This window comes from Mastigoproctus giganteus, chromosome 6, assembly GCF_048544385.1.
Source record: "Mastigoproctus giganteus isolate SK-2022 chromosome 6, ASM4854438v1, whole genome shotgun sequence".
Lineage (NCBI taxonomy): Eukaryota > Metazoa > Arthropoda > Arachnida > Uropygi > Thelyphonidae > Mastigoproctus > Mastigoproctus giganteus.
The window spans coordinates 59462043-59480993 of record NC_143580.1 but is presented as its reverse complement, the minus strand read 5'-3'; the positions used below and the strand labels follow the sequence as shown (position 1 = coordinate 59480993).

The 18951-nt window shown below is 36.8% G+C and overlaps 1 protein-coding gene across 1 annotated transcript in view; it reads right to left on the bottom strand.

Annotated features, from left to right (window-relative positions):
- na (sodium leak channel non-selective protein na) overlaps nt 1-18951 on the bottom strand; it is a 605671-nt gene that overhangs the window by 53525 nt on the left and 533195 nt on the right. The window contains exons 37-38 of the mRNA XM_090376183.1: nt 17941-18050; nt 4423-4573 (exon numbers count right to left, since the gene is read on the bottom strand). Coding sequence (XP_090232309.1) covers nt 4423-4573; nt 17941-18050 — 261 coding nt within the window. The remainder of the gene's footprint in view (nt 1-4422; nt 4574-17940; nt 18051-18951) is intronic.

Sequence of the window (18951 nt, the reverse complement as noted above, 5' to 3'; positions counted from 1 at the left end):
TTGAGTAGAAAATACCAAAATTTCTTTGATAATGTATTTGTATTTTCTATTTAAGGCCTTTTCATTAAAAGAATGAGATTTTAAACATCATCCTGGCTTCTCCAAGTTTTGTCTTACATTCTGTGAAATCAGATGAACAGAAAATTCTAGTGTAATGCAATGAGAACTAGAAATGATAACTCATTTAAAGAAATATGTAGAAGCAATAAAGATAATACTCTGGCAACAGAAAACTTCAACAAAGTGTAAAGTGATTTCTTGATTCCATTTTTAGAAACCTTTACAACACGTTGCAAAACATTCTAAATCAGTTTTTGCAAAGATATTATACTCATGATCAGGCCTTCTACATATGTCATATCTGCAAATCGGACAAATTCATATAATTTCAAGCCAGTTCTTATTATTGACATTTCATTTTGGGGCTTCTACATACAGTCAGTCCTCGTATAACACGTGTTTACACTAAACAAATTCGATCATACACGATTTATAAATAGGGGAACGATATCGTATATAACATGAACCAAATTTGCTTCTGCATGATTCGCCTTTGTGTTTACAAGAAGTTTTACAATTCCAGCTATTGGTATTATTGCAAATGCAATTAGATAGAGTTAACTACCCGTTTAGAACAGATTCCACTAGCAGGAACGCAATGAAATTGTTTTTATTGTTTTATGGTAGTAACCCCCAGAAGTGTGCTTTAGTAAAATGTGAGCTAGTGAAGTGTTAATAGTGTGTCTCTGCCTTTACGGTGTTGTTTATTCAGTGGCTACACACGCACAGCTTTGTTTATGTGTATCAAGCGTGCCTCCTCATTTTGTAATTGTGCTTTATTCCCTAAAAATGAGTAAAATAATTAAAAGGTGTGAAAAGGAAGCATCCTGGTGAAGACACTACAGATTCAGAGAGAAAAAGAAAAACAATATCGATAAACAGAGGTGGACTGGGTCAAAAATTCTTACCTGGGAAAATTTGTAGTGGCCTCATACTAGCGTTTATTAAACTCCGGCCCACCGGGGTTTCCCCGATAAGGCTTATGGCCAGTCCGCCTCTGTTGATAGAGAAAAAAAATAAGAAATTGTGAAACGCTTTGAGTGAAATGAAAGACCATGTGATATTGCATGTGCTACAGGCCTAAATGAGGCAACGCCAAGAATTACAAAGAATGCAGAGAAAATAAAAACAACTTTCATAGCAGGAACAAATCAAAGTGTAATAAAATCCGTTAGATCAAGACACAAAGAACTGGAAGAGATGGAATGGCTGTCATCTGTTTGGATAGAAAATCAAACAAAGAACAAGTTTGCTTACGATAGAAGCAAAAGCAATATTTTATTATGTAATAGTCATAATAAAATACGTAAGTATTTTATTATGACTATTACATAATAAAATATTATGATTATTTAATATCAAATTAAATTTAATTAAATAAAATAAAATTAAAAGTATCAAACCTATAGTACTTAGTACCATGCATGGGTTGAAGGAGAAGTATAGCTGGGGGGGATGCTGGAAACTTTGCTCTAGAAACTAAACATGGGTTTCACCACTTCAAGCCTCCAATAAGCAAAAAGTTGCACACATCGTATATGATGGAGACGCAAAATCCTAACAAGACATTTCAATACGCCCGGATAATAGGGGATATAGGTGGTAGAGATAAATTCATTGATGCGATGAGGGTTAGATTGCGTAACAAATTCGTGAACCTGAAGCTCATATCTATCTAGAACATGAGGTGGATAGCCGCAATTTGAAAGCTGTGCCCTAATTTTGGAAATCTCTAATTGCCAGTCACCAGTCGAATTAGAGTACATCCAAGCGCGGGAGAATAAAGTGCGAGAAAATGACCAGGGACGTGTGCAGATCCATAATTGGTAAATTGGCCTGTGCACATTGGCTTCCTAAAAACGGAAGTTACTAAACGTAAATCCATGAAATGGACTAACACATCCAAAAAAAGGAAGAGTATTATCAACCTCTAGTTCAATAATAAACTGAATGACGGGCAAAAGGGAATTGAGATATTGCAGCAGTTGAGATTCCGATTCCTGGGGGACAATTGTGAAGATATCGTCACCATAACAACACCAGAGAGTGATAAAAATAAGTAAGTTCAAGAAAATCTGACTCTCAAGTTCCTCCATGGCGATATTGAAAACAATATTGTCATGGAGGAACTTTGCAACTATGGGTGCCATTGTTTTTTGCCAAAAACAGTGGCACCCATAGCTGTGCCCTGTTTTTGGCAAAACAGAGAATCATTGAACATGATCATGCCCCTCATTAAACACAGATTGAGAGCAGTACAAATATCATCTGTACAGAGCAAGGTTCTGTCTCCCAATGTGGTATCCCCGCTCAAAAGATGTCTCACACAGGCAATAGTCTGTGGTACAGTAACAGAAATGAACAGAGAAACCACACCAAATAAGACCATAATCTTGCTCTCAGAAATAGTAAAATCCTTAATAATATGCAGAAAATGTGTACTACTGGAAACAGTGTAAACAGTTTTCCCAACAAGGAGTGCTAATAACTTGGCAACATATTTAGAAAGTTCATACGTAGGTGTATGACAACAAGAAACCATGGGCCGTATAGGAATATCAGGTTTATGGATCTTTGGAAGTCCATAAAACTGTGGGAGTTGACAACCTGTTGCATGAAGCTTCCAACGGACACTCCTGGTAAACTTATTAGCTAAAAACCAAGAATGCACAAGTTTATTAACTTTAGATTCCAACTTCTCCAACACTTTCTCAGGGGAGTCTTGCACAGTTTCATAAACCTCCCGAGGGATACCAAACTGGGAGACAGAACCTCGCTCTCTACAGATGATATTTGTACCGCTCTCAATCTGTGTTTAATGAGGTGCATGATCATGTTTAATGACTCTGTTTTGCCAAATGCAGGGCACAGCTATGGGTGCCCCTGTTAGTCCTATTGTGGCCCATATCACCATGGAGGAACTTGAGAGTCAGATTTTCTTGAACTTACCTATTCCTATCACTCTCTGATGTCGTTATGTTGACGATATATTCGCAATTGTCCCCCAGGGATCGGAATTTCAACTGGTGCAATATCTCAATTCCCTGTCGTCCGTCATTCAGTTTACGATTGAACTAGAGGTTGATAATACTTTTACTTTTTTGTATGTGTTAGTCAAATGCGTGGAATTGCATTTGGTAACTTCTGTTTTTAGGAAGCCAATGTGTGCAGGCCAATTTACCAATTATGGGTCTGCGCATGCCCCTGGTCATTTGCATAGCACTGCTTGCACTTTATTCTCCTGCGCTTGGATGCATTCTAGTTCTACTGGTGACAGGCAATTGGAGATTTCCAAAATTAGGGCAGAGCTTTCAAATTGTGGCTATCCACCTCATGTTCTAGATAGATGTGAGCTTCAGGCTCACAAATTTGTTACACAATCTAACCCTCCTCACATCAATGAATTTATCTCGACTGCCTACATCCCCTATTATCTGGGCGTATCGGAACGTCTTGTTAGGATTTTGCATCTCCATCATATACGATGTGTGCAACTTTCGGGGAGGAAATTACAGTCTATTATTTCTAAGGTGAAAACACCTGTTCCTCCTTTTCTAAGGAGTGGTTCTATATACCGCATTACATGTCCAGATTGTGGGGGGGGTGTTATGTAGGTGAGTCTGGTAGAAGATTGAAAGATCGGGTTTCTGAGCATGAGGTGGCTCTGCGAACCGCTAATTTTGAATGCTCTGGGTTTGAAGAGTCGCCGAGCAGCACAATCTTGATCCCCGACGGGATATTGAAATCATCGACTATTCACATGATTACTGCCAGCGCTCATGGCTTGAAGCACTGCACATAGCTACCAATAATAGTACTATGAATCGCACGAGGGGAGTGCACTTACACCTTATTATAGAATGTACTGTATTGTAGTGCCATGAGTGCTGGCGGTCATCACATGTACGTAATTCTGTTCTACCAACACCAGACTCGTGATACATGATCATGCCCAGCTGACTTTTGCTATTGTAACCATCAATATATACTGAAGTACACCATTTGCCTACTAGCTGATGAACAGGCACTTTGTCTCAAACGCTTCCATGTATTTTAACACTTTTATTATATTTTATCCTATTGTATTTTAACTCTTTTATCTTATTTTATCTCTTATCTTATGTGTATATCATTTATTTATTTTAACCAGTTAGTTGGTAATCGCAAGCAACTTGGATGATATGCAATCTGACGTGCAAGGCCTGTTTTCTAACATTACACTTCATTTAGGATGATTAGGTTTTTGGATTCTAACAAGCCAAGTATAAGAAACATTATTTCTGCAAAGAATGAAAAGAAACACAAACAATATTTGAAATTTTTTTGTACGAAAATGAAAAAATAACACAAAGAGACACTTACAGCTTTAATTCGGCGTAAACACTTGTCTAGCCACTGACGGATAGTCTGTTTTGCAACTTCTTCTTCTATCAGATACTCAAGTTCTTCACGAGCTAACAATTCCTCTAGCTGCAATGCTTTTCTTATATCCACAGATCGATAGGACAGCATACTGTGTGAAATTAATTTTAAGAAAAGATAGTCTAAAGATCATATAACTTTGAATAAATACTTTTTTAAAGCAATTTTTAAAATAATGTAATAAATACTGTGTGCATAATTACTGGTTAAGGGCTTAGATGATACCAGTTTTTTCAAATTCTGGTTTCAGAATAGATGTGTGGATGTGTGCAATCAACCACCTGGTTGACTGTTGGAAAAAACTTCCACCTGCAGTTGTGGAAGTGGATTCCTTAAAAAAATTCAAGGAAGAGCTAGACAAGTTACTGGAGAGAATGGATAAGTGAAATGCAAAGTTTTTTTTTTTTTGGCTGATACTATAAAAGCTTGTTTTCTTTCATCATTTGCCACTACTAATATTAAATGTAACCTGACAATGTGATAATTTTAAAACTTTAATAAAAATGTGATATGTTTATACTAGTGTAATTTACAGAAACATTTTAAAAATCCAACAGTATCAAAAGTTAAACAAAAAATGAAAGACAAAAAAATATATATGCTGATAGCATAGCTGCCAACTTTTGACTTCACCAAGGCAGGATATTGAGTAATTGTAACCAGAAGAAAACAAGAGACTTTTTGGATGAAACAGGCAAACAACTAGAAGTTATTAAAAAAAAAAAAAAAAGAAAAAGCGGAAAGCAAGAGTTCTTCAAAAAAAACCAGGAGGGAAAAACAGGAGATTTAAAAAAAAAAAAAAAAAAGCATGTTTTTTAGTCTATACTACACTAGGAATTAAATTCCATTGACAATATACACATTTTTTATATGAAAATACAGCCACACGATTGTTTATTGATAAAATATACTTTCAAATATTACCCTACCTAGGATTTTTCTGTTTGCCGATTTCTATAGCATAGCTGCCATAGAAGCTCCCTTCTATCGTGTCTGGGCACGATAGAAGAGAGTATATGATGAGAGCCTTGTCGATCAATTTGGCCCTGGAAAGAATGTGCAAGGCTCAAGGGGTAGAATTTTTTTCAGCCTCGACTGTACTTGTTAACAGGAGAGACTGCTTCTACAGGGATGGGATACACTTAAAGAGAAAGGGTGCAAGAATATTTGCTGATGCTATCGAGGCAGTGTTAGGTGGGTCGGAAAACTGATAGCTTGGGAGCATACAAGGACTAATAGTTTAACAGTAGCCGTAGGCAGAGGTGAAGGTGATTCTTGCACAACTTCTATTAGAATAAGTAGCGACCTGGAGCATGGGGTGTTGGGGGTTTCAGGGATGGATGGCAGTCATCCTGAAATAGGTGGGTATATGGGATGTGTTAGGGTAACTAGGAATAGGAGTAGGAGCATGTATGCTTGCATGTATACCAATGCTAGAAGTATAGTAAATAAATTTGATGAATTTCAAGTGTTGGTCAAGACATCAAAGGCGGATATTGTTGGGATAGCAGAGACGTGGTGTCACACAGATATAAGGAATGCTGAATTGGAATTTGGGGAGTACAATGTGTACAGAAAGGATAGACAGGATAGAAAGGGAGGAGGTGTTATGCTGTTAATTAAGAAAAACATAAAATCAAAAGAAGTGCATCCAGTTGATATAGATGAACAGTGCACTGTTGAGTCAGTTTGGTGTGACATAAGCACTGCGAAAGCAAAAATAAGAGTAGGAGTGTGTTATAGGCCAAATGACTTGAATGAGTACAATGAACAATTGTACAGAGAAATAGAGTGGACTAGTAAATCGGAATGTCTTATAATGGGAGATTTTGACTTCCCAGATATTGACTGGAACTTGTGGTTTGGTCACTCACACACTAGTCAGACTTTTGTGGATTTATTGGATGATTGTTTTCTGCAGCAGCATGTTCGAGAGGCAACCAGAGAAAGTAATACTCTTGATCTGGTTATCAGCAGTGATCATTCGTGTATTAAGAATTTGCAGATAAAGGAACCACTAGGTGGTAGTGATCACAGTGTACTGATGTGGGATTTACTTAAAGATTTAATTACCATCAGGGATAAAGGAGAGGGTTTTTGCTTCTGTAAAGGTGAGTACAGTGGTCTCCGACAGTTTTTAAATTCTGTACAGTGGGATAAACTGACGATGTTACCAACAGTAAATTCTAAGTGGGAAGCATTCAAGGAATTAATCGTGGATGCTACTAAAAGTTTCATACCTATTAAGAAATATTGTTCAAGGTTTAGGCCTAAATGGTTCTCTAATGAACTAATGAGACTCGTAACAGAGAAGAAAATGCATGGGGTGCATATAAATTATCAAGCGACTCAGAAGCCTATGGCAGATATAAGCTAGTCTGTAATCAGGTCACAAAGGAGGTTAGACAGGCGAAGGCATATTACGAGAAATCCTTGGCAAAAGATGCTAAGAAAAACAGCAAGGATTTCTTTACTTATATAAACTTTAAAAAGGAAGGGGATGAATCTGATTGGTCCACTTGACATCGACAGTTCGACTGTTGATGATCCTGCTAAGATAGCAAACAAAGTGAATGAGTATTTTGCATCTACATTCACACATAAGGAATTATTAAGGTATGAAAATGGCATAAGATTATCAAATTGTAGCAGGATACTTAATTATTTTGTAATAACTGAAAGCAAAGTGGAGGAGAAATTGTTGAAGTTAAACATAAGAAAAGCACCTGGGGTGGATGGGATCTATCCAGTTATATTAAAGGAGGCGGCAAAGCAACTAAGCAAGCCCTTAGCCATAATTATGAGAGCATCCTTGGACTCAGGGGAGGTTCCCATGGACTGGAGATGTGCAAATGTATCCCCAATTCACAAAGGGGGATCGAAGGGTGACACGAGTAATTACAGACCAGTTAGTTTTACTTCTGTCTGTTCCGGGTAAAATAATGGAGTCACTGGTTAAAGATGCATTGCAGGATCATCTAGACAAGACTGCAGCAATAATTCAGACACAGCATGGGTTTGTTAAGGGAAAGTCTTGTCTGACAAATTTGATAGGATATTATGATGTGGTTACAAAGGAACTGGATGCAAAAAATAATTTTGATATCATATATTTGGATTTCAGGAAAGCTTTTGACACTGTTGCGCATGAAAGACTATTGTACAAATTGGAGCAGAATGGTATTAAGGGTAAGTTGCTACAATGGATAAAAGGATGGTTAAATGGGAGAAGACAGAGGGTGGTAATCAATGGGTGCTGCTCTTCGTGGACTAATGTTATTAGAGGTGTCCCACAGGATTCGGTGTTAGGTCCACTGTTGTTTTGTATATTTATCAATGATATTGATGAAGGTATATCAGGCTTAGTGTCGAAGTTTGCAGATGATACAAAGGTTGGCAGGGTTGTTAATGACAATAATGGCAGTGTGCTACTGCAACAGGATCTAGATAATTTGGGCAGATGGGCTAAGAAGTGGCAACTGAAGTTTAACCTTGACAAATGCAAAGTACTGCATATGGGTAGAAGTAACCCCAGAGAAACGTACCAACTGTGTGGTACTACACTTAAGGTGATAGAAAATGAAAAAGACCTGGGAGTAATTGTGCAGTCAGATATGAAGTTTTCTGAGCAATGCAGACAGGCTGCCAGGGCAGGTCATGGGGTTTTGTCAATGATATATAGGAATTTTGCTAGCAGGGAGAAGGAGGTGATTGTCCCTCTGTATAAAGCAATGGTCAGGCCATGCCTTGAGTACTGCGTACAGGTCTGGAGGCCTCATTTTAGGAAGGATGTAGATTTACTTGAGTGTGTACAGAGAAGGGCAACAAGATTGTTGAAGGGAATGAAGGGATCCTCTTACCAAGAGAGACTTAAGTTCTGCAAATTGCAGTGGCTGGAGACTAGGCACCTGTGCGGTGATCTGATTGAGGTGTATAAGGTCTTGAATGGGTTGAGCACACTGAATTCTGATGGGATCCTTCCACTTGTTCAGATTATGAACCTAAGACGGCATAAATTCAAATTAAGAAAAGACAGATGTAGAATAGATGTGCGAAAATTTGCCTTTAGCCAGCGGGTGGTTAATTGCTGGAACAAACTTCCATCTGTCGTTGTGGAAATTGATAGGTTGAATAAATTTAAGGAGGAACTGGACAGGCATTTGGAGGGAATGGTGTGATTTTTTTTTTTTTGGCTGATGCTGCATAAGCTCATACACTTGCTTTCTTGCATCACATGCCACTACTATTACTACTACTACTACTACTACTACTGTTCAGATTGTTTAGTTTAGACATCGACCTATGAGTAGTACTGTATATGGGTAAAAGTAACCCTAGAGAAATGTACCAACTGTGTGGTCTAATGTCCAAGTCTAATGTCAACAAATATCTTCTGTTGTTGTTATTTGGTTTTTAGGAGCACTTAGGGTTGTAGAAAATGAAAAAGATCTGAGAGTAATTGTGCAATTAGATATGAAGTTTTCTGAGCAATATAGACAGGCTGCCGGAGCAGGTCATGGGGGTATTGTCAATGATATACAGAAATTTTGTTTGTAGGGAAAAGGAGGTGATTATCCCTTAGTATAGGGCAATGGTCAGGCTATGCCTTGAGAACTGTGTACAGGTCTGGAGGCCTCATTTTAGGAAGGATGTAGAGTTGCTTGATTATGTACAGAGAAGGGTAACAAGATTGGTGAGGAGAATGAATGGTCCTCTTGCCAAGAAAGGTTAAGTTCTGCAAATTACTGCAGCTGGAGACTAGGCACCTGTGAGGTGATTTGATTGAAGTATATAAGGCCTTGAATGGGATGAGCACACTGAATTCTGAAGGGATTCTTTCGCTTGCTCAGATTACAAACCTGAGGGAGCATAAATTCAAATTGAGATAAGACGGTTGTAGAATAGATGTGCAGAAATTTGCCTTTGGCCAGTGGGTGGTTAATTGCTGAAACAAACTTCCATCTGTCGCTGTGGAAGTTGATAGCTTAAATAAATTCAAGGAGAAACTGGACAAACTTTTAGAGGGAATGGATGTGTGAAATTGGTTTTTTTTGGCTGATGCTACATAAGCTCATATACTTGCTTATTTGCATCACATACCTCCATTAATACTACTACTACTACATTAGCTTATTACAATTATTTCAAGAATGATACTGTTGCAGGCTTTGTCCTCGTCAGAAACGTTGAGCCAAAATTTTGTTTATAACAATTGTCCTATTATCTAGATTTGGCTGTCAAGAGTATTTCCAGAGCTTCCCAGAACCTTTGTGATTACATCAGCATACAATATTGTCAATTTCAGAGAATTATTGTCAACTTTTATTTGTGATCTGATTCACATATATTTGGTCCTTGAGGTTGTCACAGACATTCTCTCAGATATGTCAGACAAGCTGTACCTGGGAGTCTCAAACGCTGATGGAACTGATATTCAGGTGAAACTCAAGTCAAGGGGACCCAATTTCGTTGAAGTCCAGACGGTCTGTGACAGCCAAATCCTCTGTTGCACCTTCCTGATGGTGGGACTGTTAGTAATCCTGGGTATAACCTCCATGAACAAGCAAAATATGGGTGACCACCCATGGAATATTGCTCCCACATCTGGGGCGGTGCCCCCAAAACCTCTCTCTCTCAGGCTTCAAGATTCCATTCAGAAGAGGGCAGTTAGGTTAATTAATGACTCATCTTTAACAGAGTCTCTCCACTCGCTGTCTCATAGACATACTGTTTCTGCTGCATGCCATTTCTACAGATACTTGTATGGGCACTGTTCTTCTGAATAGGCTTCTATATTTCACGCTCTCTCTTTCAAAACAGTTCAAACACGTGCCGCCAACAGCCAACATCCATTTACTGTCCAACTTAGGCACCTCAGTAGCCAGGTGGGCAGGAGCAGCAGTGAGTAGCACACGCTTCTTGATTAGACCGGCGTTCGAGCCCGTGCCCACCAAATATGGGGGATGCGGAAAGGTCAGGAAATGACCACCTCATATCCCCGGAGCAATATGGCCTTAGTTGCTAATGCTCCTAAAAACCAAATAACAAACAACAACTGTCCAACTTCAAACTCACAGAACCAACTTTTCATCTTCCTTGTTTATTCATTCAACTGCTGTTTTCTGGAACAACCGTCCTTCATACGTATTTCCTGAAAATTACAGTCCACAGAAGTTTAAGTCTAATGTCAACAAATATCTTCTGTTGTTGTTATTTGGTTTTTAGGAGCATTAGCAACTAAGGCCATATTGCTCTGGGAATATGTGGCGGTCACTCCCTGACCTTTCTGCATCCTCCGTATTTGGTGGTCACGGGCTCAAACCCCGGTCTAATCAAGAAGCATGTGCTACGCACTGCTGCTTCTGCCCACCTGGCTACGGAGGCACCAGAAATATCTTCTCTCATTTACTCAACCTACAACCAAAGCATGGTACTAAGTACTATAGATTTTAATACCTCTCGTGTTTGGGGTTTTCATAAAAAAAATATATATATTACGTATTTGATTGTGGAAATTCAGTCAAGCATGGGAAAATGGTAGAAGTAAATTGGCTAACTCTCAAATTCTTTAATTGTTTTAAAAAATCTTTAAAACAAAAATTATATACTGCAAAATTTATAACATTTTAAAGTTTTTATTCTTAAACTTTTTTTTGCTTTTAAATTTTGAAAACTTTTTAAAATATATTTTTTGCCAAATATATTTAAGATTCCACGAGATATCTCTGTATGCATTTATATCTTATGAAAATATCTACTAACTATTGTAATGATTTTTAATTCTGGTTTAATGTTAATTTATAAACAAAATTAATTAAAATAATAATTAAAAATTATTTCTTCCTAAAACCCCTGTACTGTAAACATGAATACATTAATAAGTGTCCAATTTTAAATAATTCATTGCTTTTATTCCAAACATTTCCATGGTATCATGGTGAAATCACATGCATCAGCTAGTGTAACTTTTAGAGATGCACCAGCTAGAGGGTTAATGCAAAACAAAAATATCGAGGCTATATTATTCATTTTATGATAGTCATTAAGGAAACAAATAGGGGCTAACCACAAGGGACTTGTTTAAAAAGACAGAAAATTTCTTTTTTTTTTTAAATGTCACATCTATATTCATTGTTGTAGTGAGGATGAAATGTAAAAAACAGCTTTAAATCTAAGCCTCTTCCTTTTTTTTTAATTTGCCATACTACAATGATAGCACTAAAAATTTAACCTTTAATTACTAAAATAGATTCTACAATTGACAAAATATAAGAATTTTATAATGTAGGCTATATAATTATGTATATAAATGCTTTTCACAAACACTGCCATGTTAAATAAATGAATATTTAGTCAAAATTGGGTGGAATCATAAATCTAAAATTAGAATTAAAAGCATGACAATATGGCCACAAGTTGAAAGCAGTTATCTTAGTACAAACTGTTATGATGGTCTACTTTTACACCTATCTTCAGACATTTGCTAACATTCTTTTAACTTCATCAGTGAGTGGAAACATGAATGCATTTATATGAAGTTATTATTTTTCAATGTGTATGTGTGATCTACTTAATGTGAATTCCTTTTGGTTGTGTTAGTTTAAGAGTGGTTTCTTTTATAATATAACATCACAAATACATTTCCTAAGCTCAGGCTGCAAAATAATTTGTTTAGATGATTTTTCTTCCTTGTTTTACTTCTCTAATAATATAATGAACACCCCTCCATCCCCACTGGCTTCTGAAAGAGCTGTCTGAAAAATATAATATCTTTTTAAACGAGGATCCATAAAATTCAGGTTTATTTGTGCATAATGCCAAGAATTTTGATGTGTAAAAACTTAAATGTGTCATCTTTGGCAAAGTTCATTCAAGTTATATCTTTAATTTCCTTCCCCAAACTCTGTTCCAACTGTTGGAAAGCACCCTCCATATGGCATAAAGTTGGATGGCATGTGCTCAGGAATACCAGACTAAAGCCTACTAGTTGTAGCTTTAGTCCAGTATTTCTGAGTACATGCAAAACTATATTGAAAAAAAGTATGTTGTATATTGAAAAAGGCTATGTTCAAAAAAAGCCGTGAATTAGGGCTGAATTTGAAAGAGTCTGCAATTCTGCCCAGCCAAAATAGGAGGGAGTATATGATGAGAGCCTTGTCGATCAATTCGGCCCTGGAAAGATTGTGCAAGGCTCAAGGGGGTAGAATTTTTTTCAGCCTGGTCTGTACTTGTTCACAGGGGAGACTGCTTCTACAGGGATGGGATACACTTAAATACAAAGGGTGCAAGAATATTTGCTGATGCTATCGAGGCAGTGTTAGGTGGGTTGGAAAACTGCTAGCTTGGGGAGATACAAAGACTAATAGATTAACAGTAGCCACTGGCAGAAGCGAAAGTGATTCTTGCACTGCTACTACTGGAATGAGCAGAAGCCTGGAAAAACAAGATGCAAGATATTTTAGAGACTGGTGGGAGTCATTGAGGTACAAGTAAACACATGGGTTGTGCTAGGGTAGCTAAGAATAGGAACAGGTGCATGTATATACCAATGCTAGGAGTTTGGTAAATAAATTTGATGAATTCGAGATGTTGCTCAAAACATCAAAGGCAGATATTGTTGGGATATCAGAGATGTGGTGTCACACAGATATAAGGAATGCAGAACTGGAATTTGGGGAGTACATTGTGTACAGGAAGGATAAACAGGATAGGAAGGGAGGAGGGGTTATGCCATTAGTTAAGAAACACATAAAATCCAAGGAAGTGAAGCCAGTTGACATCGCTAGACAGTGCAGTGTCGAGTCAGTTTAGTGTGACATAAACTTTGGGAGATCAAAATTGAGTAGGAGTGTGTTATAGGCTCTGATGAGCATAATAAGAAACTGTACAGGGAAATAGAGTGGGCCAGTAAATCAGAGAGTCTTATAATAGGGGATTTTAATTTCCCATTATAAGACTCTCTGATTAGTGGACTGGAATTCTTTTTAATTGACTGCAATTTGTGAGTTGGTCACTCACACTAGCAAGGCTTTTAGGGATTTATTGGATGATTGTTTTCTACATCAGCATGTTTGGGAGGCAACTAGAGGGAGAAAATAATTGATCTGATTATCAGTAGTGATTCTTCATGCATTAAGGATCTGCAGCTAAAGGAACCACTAGGTGGCAGTGATCACAGTGTGCTGAAGTGGGATTTACTCAAAGAGGTAACTACCATCAGGGGTAAAGGGAAGGGTTTTTGCTTTCATAAAGGCGACTACGGTGGTCTGAGACAGTATTTAAATTCTATACGGTGGAACCAACTGATGATGTTACCAACAGCAAATTCAAAATGGGAAGTTCAAAGAATTTATCTTGGAAGCTATAAGGCTTTACACACCAACTAAGAAATATCGTTCAAGGTTTAGGCCTAAATGGAAGTCAGATGAACTTATGAGACATATGGCAGAGAATAAAAATGCATGGGATACATATAAATTAATGGGTGACATGTAAGCCTTTGATAAATATAAGCTGGTCTGTAACGAAGTCACAAAGGAGATTAGGCAGGTAAAGGCAGATTATGAGAAATCTTTGGCAAAGGATGCAAAGAAAAACAGCAAAGAGTTCTTTACCTATGTAAACTCTAGAAGGAAAGGGATGAATCAGATTGGTTCACTGGATATTGATGATTCAACTGTTTGTTAGCCACCTGATCCTGCTCAGGTGGCTAATAAACTAAATGAGTATTTTGCATCTACATTAACACATGAGGAATTATTCGGGGAGGGTAATGCCGGAGGTGAATTAAACTCTGGCAGTGAGCTAGATGATTTTGTAATAACTGAGAGGAAAGTGGAGGAGAAATTGTTGAAAATAAACATAAAAATGGCACCTGGGGTGGATGGGATCTATCCAGTTATATTAAAGGAGGCAGCAAAGGAAGTCAGCAAACCCTTAGCCATAATTATGAGAGCTTCTTTGGACTCAGGGGAGGTACCCATGGACTGGAGATGTGCAAATGTGACCCTAATTCACAAAGGAGGATCAAAGGATGACACAAGTAATTATAGACCTGTTAGTTTAACTTCTGTTTCTATTCCAGGAAAATTAAAGGCACTGGTTAAAGAAGCACTGCAGGATCATTTAGACAAGACTTCTGTTATAGCTCGGACACAGCATGGTTTTGTTAAGGGAAAGTCTTGCCAGACCAATTTGATTGGATACTATGATGTGGTCACAAAGGAACTGGATGTAGGGAATAACTTTGATATCATATATTTGGATCTTAGAAAGGCTTTTTGTACTGTTGCACATGGAAGACTGCTGAACAAATTCAAGCAGTGTGGCATTGGAGGCAAATTGCTGCTATGGATAAAGGGATGTCCATTGTTGTTTTCTGTATTTATAAATGATACTGATGATGGTGTATCAAGCTTAATGTCCAAGTATGCAGACGATATGAAGTTTGTGTTGTTAAGGACACTAATGACAGTACGTTGCTGCAACAGGATCTAGAAAAGTTGAGCAGATGGGCTGAGAGGTGGCAAATGAAGTTTAACATTGACAAATGTAAAGTACTACATATGGGAAACAGCAACCTCGGAGCAATGTATCAACTCTGTGGTACTACACTGACAGTGGTAGAGAACGAAAGGGACCTAGGGGTAATTGTGCAGGGAGATATGAAGTTTTCTGAGCAGTGTAGATGGTCTGCAAGAGTATCTCGTGGTGTCTTGTCAATGATATACAGGAATTTTTCTAGCAGGGATAAGATTTTGATTATCCCCTTGTATAAGGCAATGGTCAGGCTACACCTTGTGTACTGTATACATGTCTGGCAGCCTCATTTTTAGAATGATGTAGAGCTTTTGGAATGAGTACAGAAAAGGGCAATAAGATTAGTGAATGGAACGAATGGTTGGTCTTATGAAGAGGGCTTAAGTTTTGCAAATTGCAGTGTCTGGAGACTAGACACCTGCGAGGTGATCTGATTGAGGTGTATAAAGCCTTGAATGGTTTGAGCATGCTCAGTACTGATGGGATTGTTTCTCTTGCTCAGAATAATCACCTGAAGGGCATAAATTCAAATTGAGGAAAGACCGATGTAGGCTAGATGTGCGGAAGTTTGACTTTAGCCAGTGAGTAGTTGGTTGGTGGAACAGACTTCCATCCTTTGTTGTGGAAGTTGATAGCCTAAATAAATTTAAAGCTCAGCTGGACAGGTATTTGGAATGAACGGAAGGGTGAAATGGGAGAGGTTTTTTTTTTTTTTTTTTTTTTGGCTGATGCTGCATAAGCTTGCTTTCTTGCATCATATGCCTCTACTAATGCTAATGCTAACTAGTTCCTCTTACTAATAGGATATTCACAGTGGACAGATTTTTTCCATATCCTTCAGTTACAATTATTTACAAATTATAACACAAACCCTTCTATTATGCACCAATGATAGATATAGACGTAAAATCCTGAATTGTATTCTCGGTGGTATAATCAACTGAGCTCTATATTCTTTTATGAATATACAAGGTGAGTCAAAAATCAGAGTAGAGTTTAAAGAACATATATCTTGAAAAATAACATATTTAAAAAGAAAATGCTTTTTCACTGCAGAAAGAAATAAAGCTTTACATTTATCATGGCTGAAACAACAACACAAGATAACATTAAAGATATTAAACGCATACTGGAACCTTATGACCACTATGTACAGTAATATTGATAGTGAAGCCTTATAGCAAACTAATGTGACACCCAGTAGCAGCCAAATGAGCCTTGGATCCTGGACTACTATTGTGAAAGTGATGAACTTCAGCTTTCTTTATTGTTACTTTTAATATTCATTGCTTGGAAAACTTTATCGAGATTTGTGATATGCTATCAATGCAGTGGCAACACTACTTTGCCACTCTGTCAGAATACTGCATCATCTTTTGGAAATTATGCACTTTATAATAACCAGCAGTTTTCTTCAATACAGGTAGTTCTTGACTTTATGAGTTAATTTGTTCCTAGTGCGTGCTCATAAAGTGGGAATTTATTTCCCATAGATATAAGGTTTAAAATAGGGGTTACATTCTAAAACAATGAAATTAGTTAGCTAATTAGTTTATGTTTAAACAATGATTGATTTATCTAAAGAAATGAAATGCAGCCTGTAAAATCAAGCAAATTATAATAATATAGAAATAATTTACAACTTACAAATGTTAAAGAATGTTTATTCTTCGTCATCATCGACTAAATGCACACTTGTTGATCACTCATAATTGGTTCGTTGCACAAGGAGTCGTCTTCTTCAGAAATGCTTCAAGAGGCATTTGTTTCCAAGATAATCTTCTCTTTTAATTATACATTTCACGATTGCATGCATAAGAATTTTTTAATGGCACACACAAATTGCAACTAACACGATTTGCATGGAATAACAAGTTTATGAAGCTTAAAAAAAAAAGGAATGAAGAGAATATTCTGAAAATGTATTTATGTTTTTTATAATTGAAGATTTCAGTAAAGGGGGAACACATTTCACCATAATAACTTAAAAAAAACCACACAATTCCAGCTATTGGTATTTCACAAATGCAAGAAGATCGAGTTTACTACCCGTTTATAATTGCTTGCAGTAACAGAAGAGCCCAATAAACGGAAAGTGCAAATCGTTTTTATTGTTTTATGGGAGTGATCTCCAGAAATGTGCTTCAGAAAAATATCACAAAGGCATTTAAAATTTATTCTTATAACGGAACATATGACAACGATGAAAGTGTAGTGCATTTTAATGATTTGCATTGGTAACTAATACAATTCAAACCACTTTCACGACCTTTTATATGGCCTTAAGGTCACGCTCATGACCTTAAAAATGACATTATAGAGAGATGAATAGCTTAGTTATACAGCGAAAATTTCAACTTCCGAGACCTTGAAACGAATTATCAAAAAACAATGTGTTATTGGGTTCAACATTATGATATTTTAATGATACGATGATGTCTCTGGAACTGATTAATATCATGAAGCTGGGTACACTGTATTGTATAGCTGTGCACGTGGTTTGGAATGCAGTATTTATGAATGTTTTAACATTTGTTTTTTGCAATTAATGTTCATATTTTCGATTTTGTTGATACTTGATACTTGGGGGGGAAAAACTCATAAACCCGGGAACTCATAAAGTGAGAACTGCCTGTATTAGATTTCAAAAATCTAGCAAGGGACAATTTCTTTCAATATTGGATGTTCTATTGTATGCTTTAAGCTGATTAGTGATTTTGCCTGACAGTTGAGTGGTCAAGTGCAGGAACATATACACATTTGAGTTAACCCTAGTTCAAGCTTACATGCCTGCTAAATATGGCTAGCAATTATTTATTATTAAATCGATTAGTTGTTAACTCCTCTGTCCTAGTAGTCATGCCACAGTATAAAGAGAACATTTATATATGTATATTGCAAAAATTGTAGTACACATACTTCAGCACATCATGAAATGTAACATCATCCCCATTGTGCAGCTTTTCCATTTCATAACACATATGTTTAAATAGTAATCGATCTCTGTCAGGATCAACTTCAAGGCGTCCCTGAAAGAGTTTACAGTATAAATTCATTTGTGACATAAAATAAAAATGTATTTTTTTTAAATAATAAAATAAAGCAGTATCGCTAACATTAAGTATAGGGAATTTAACTTTTTTTAAGTTTTGGGTCGCTTCACTGTATACCACTTGTACAGTTCCATGCAGATTAATTAGGACAAACTTTATTATTTGTACAGTCGATTCTGGTTATTTGGGACACATCGGGACTAGTGCATTTTTGCCCGATTAAGCGGCTGCCCCAATTATCCGAAGTTTCACGTAAATAGTTAAAAATACAATGAACCCCCGCTTTACAATTGGCTCACTGTACTATCAAATCATGTTATGATGGACTCACCATAGTAAAGTACTGTTCACTATACGATATGTAGTAAGCGCCAGTCATTGTGATCATGTTTGTGAATTGAATTTTAATTTGATTCTAATTAGCAAAAATAGGAGGAATATTATCCACAGGCTATAAAAGTAAAGATATATTAAGCACAAATTTACCATTTATTACCTTACCAATTAAAAAATTAAATGATACGTGAAAATCGGAAGAATATACGTGATAATTGGAATAATTAATACATACTGTAATATGTACATACTAACTAGTTGACATTTCTGTTCACTGACATTTGTGGGTGGGGTTTAAAATTTAAACCAGTAAAAAGATAACAGTCAATAACAAAGAAAACGGCACACACAAATTGCAAGTAACATTATATGCACAAGTGAGAATGGAGTAACAAGTTACGAAGCTTTAAAAATAGGAATGAAGAGAAGATTCTGAAAATTAATTTTTTTATATGACTGAAGATATAAAAATATGAATGAATTTATAATAACCCACAGAATTCCAGCTGTTGGTATTATCACAAATTCAATAAGATCGAGT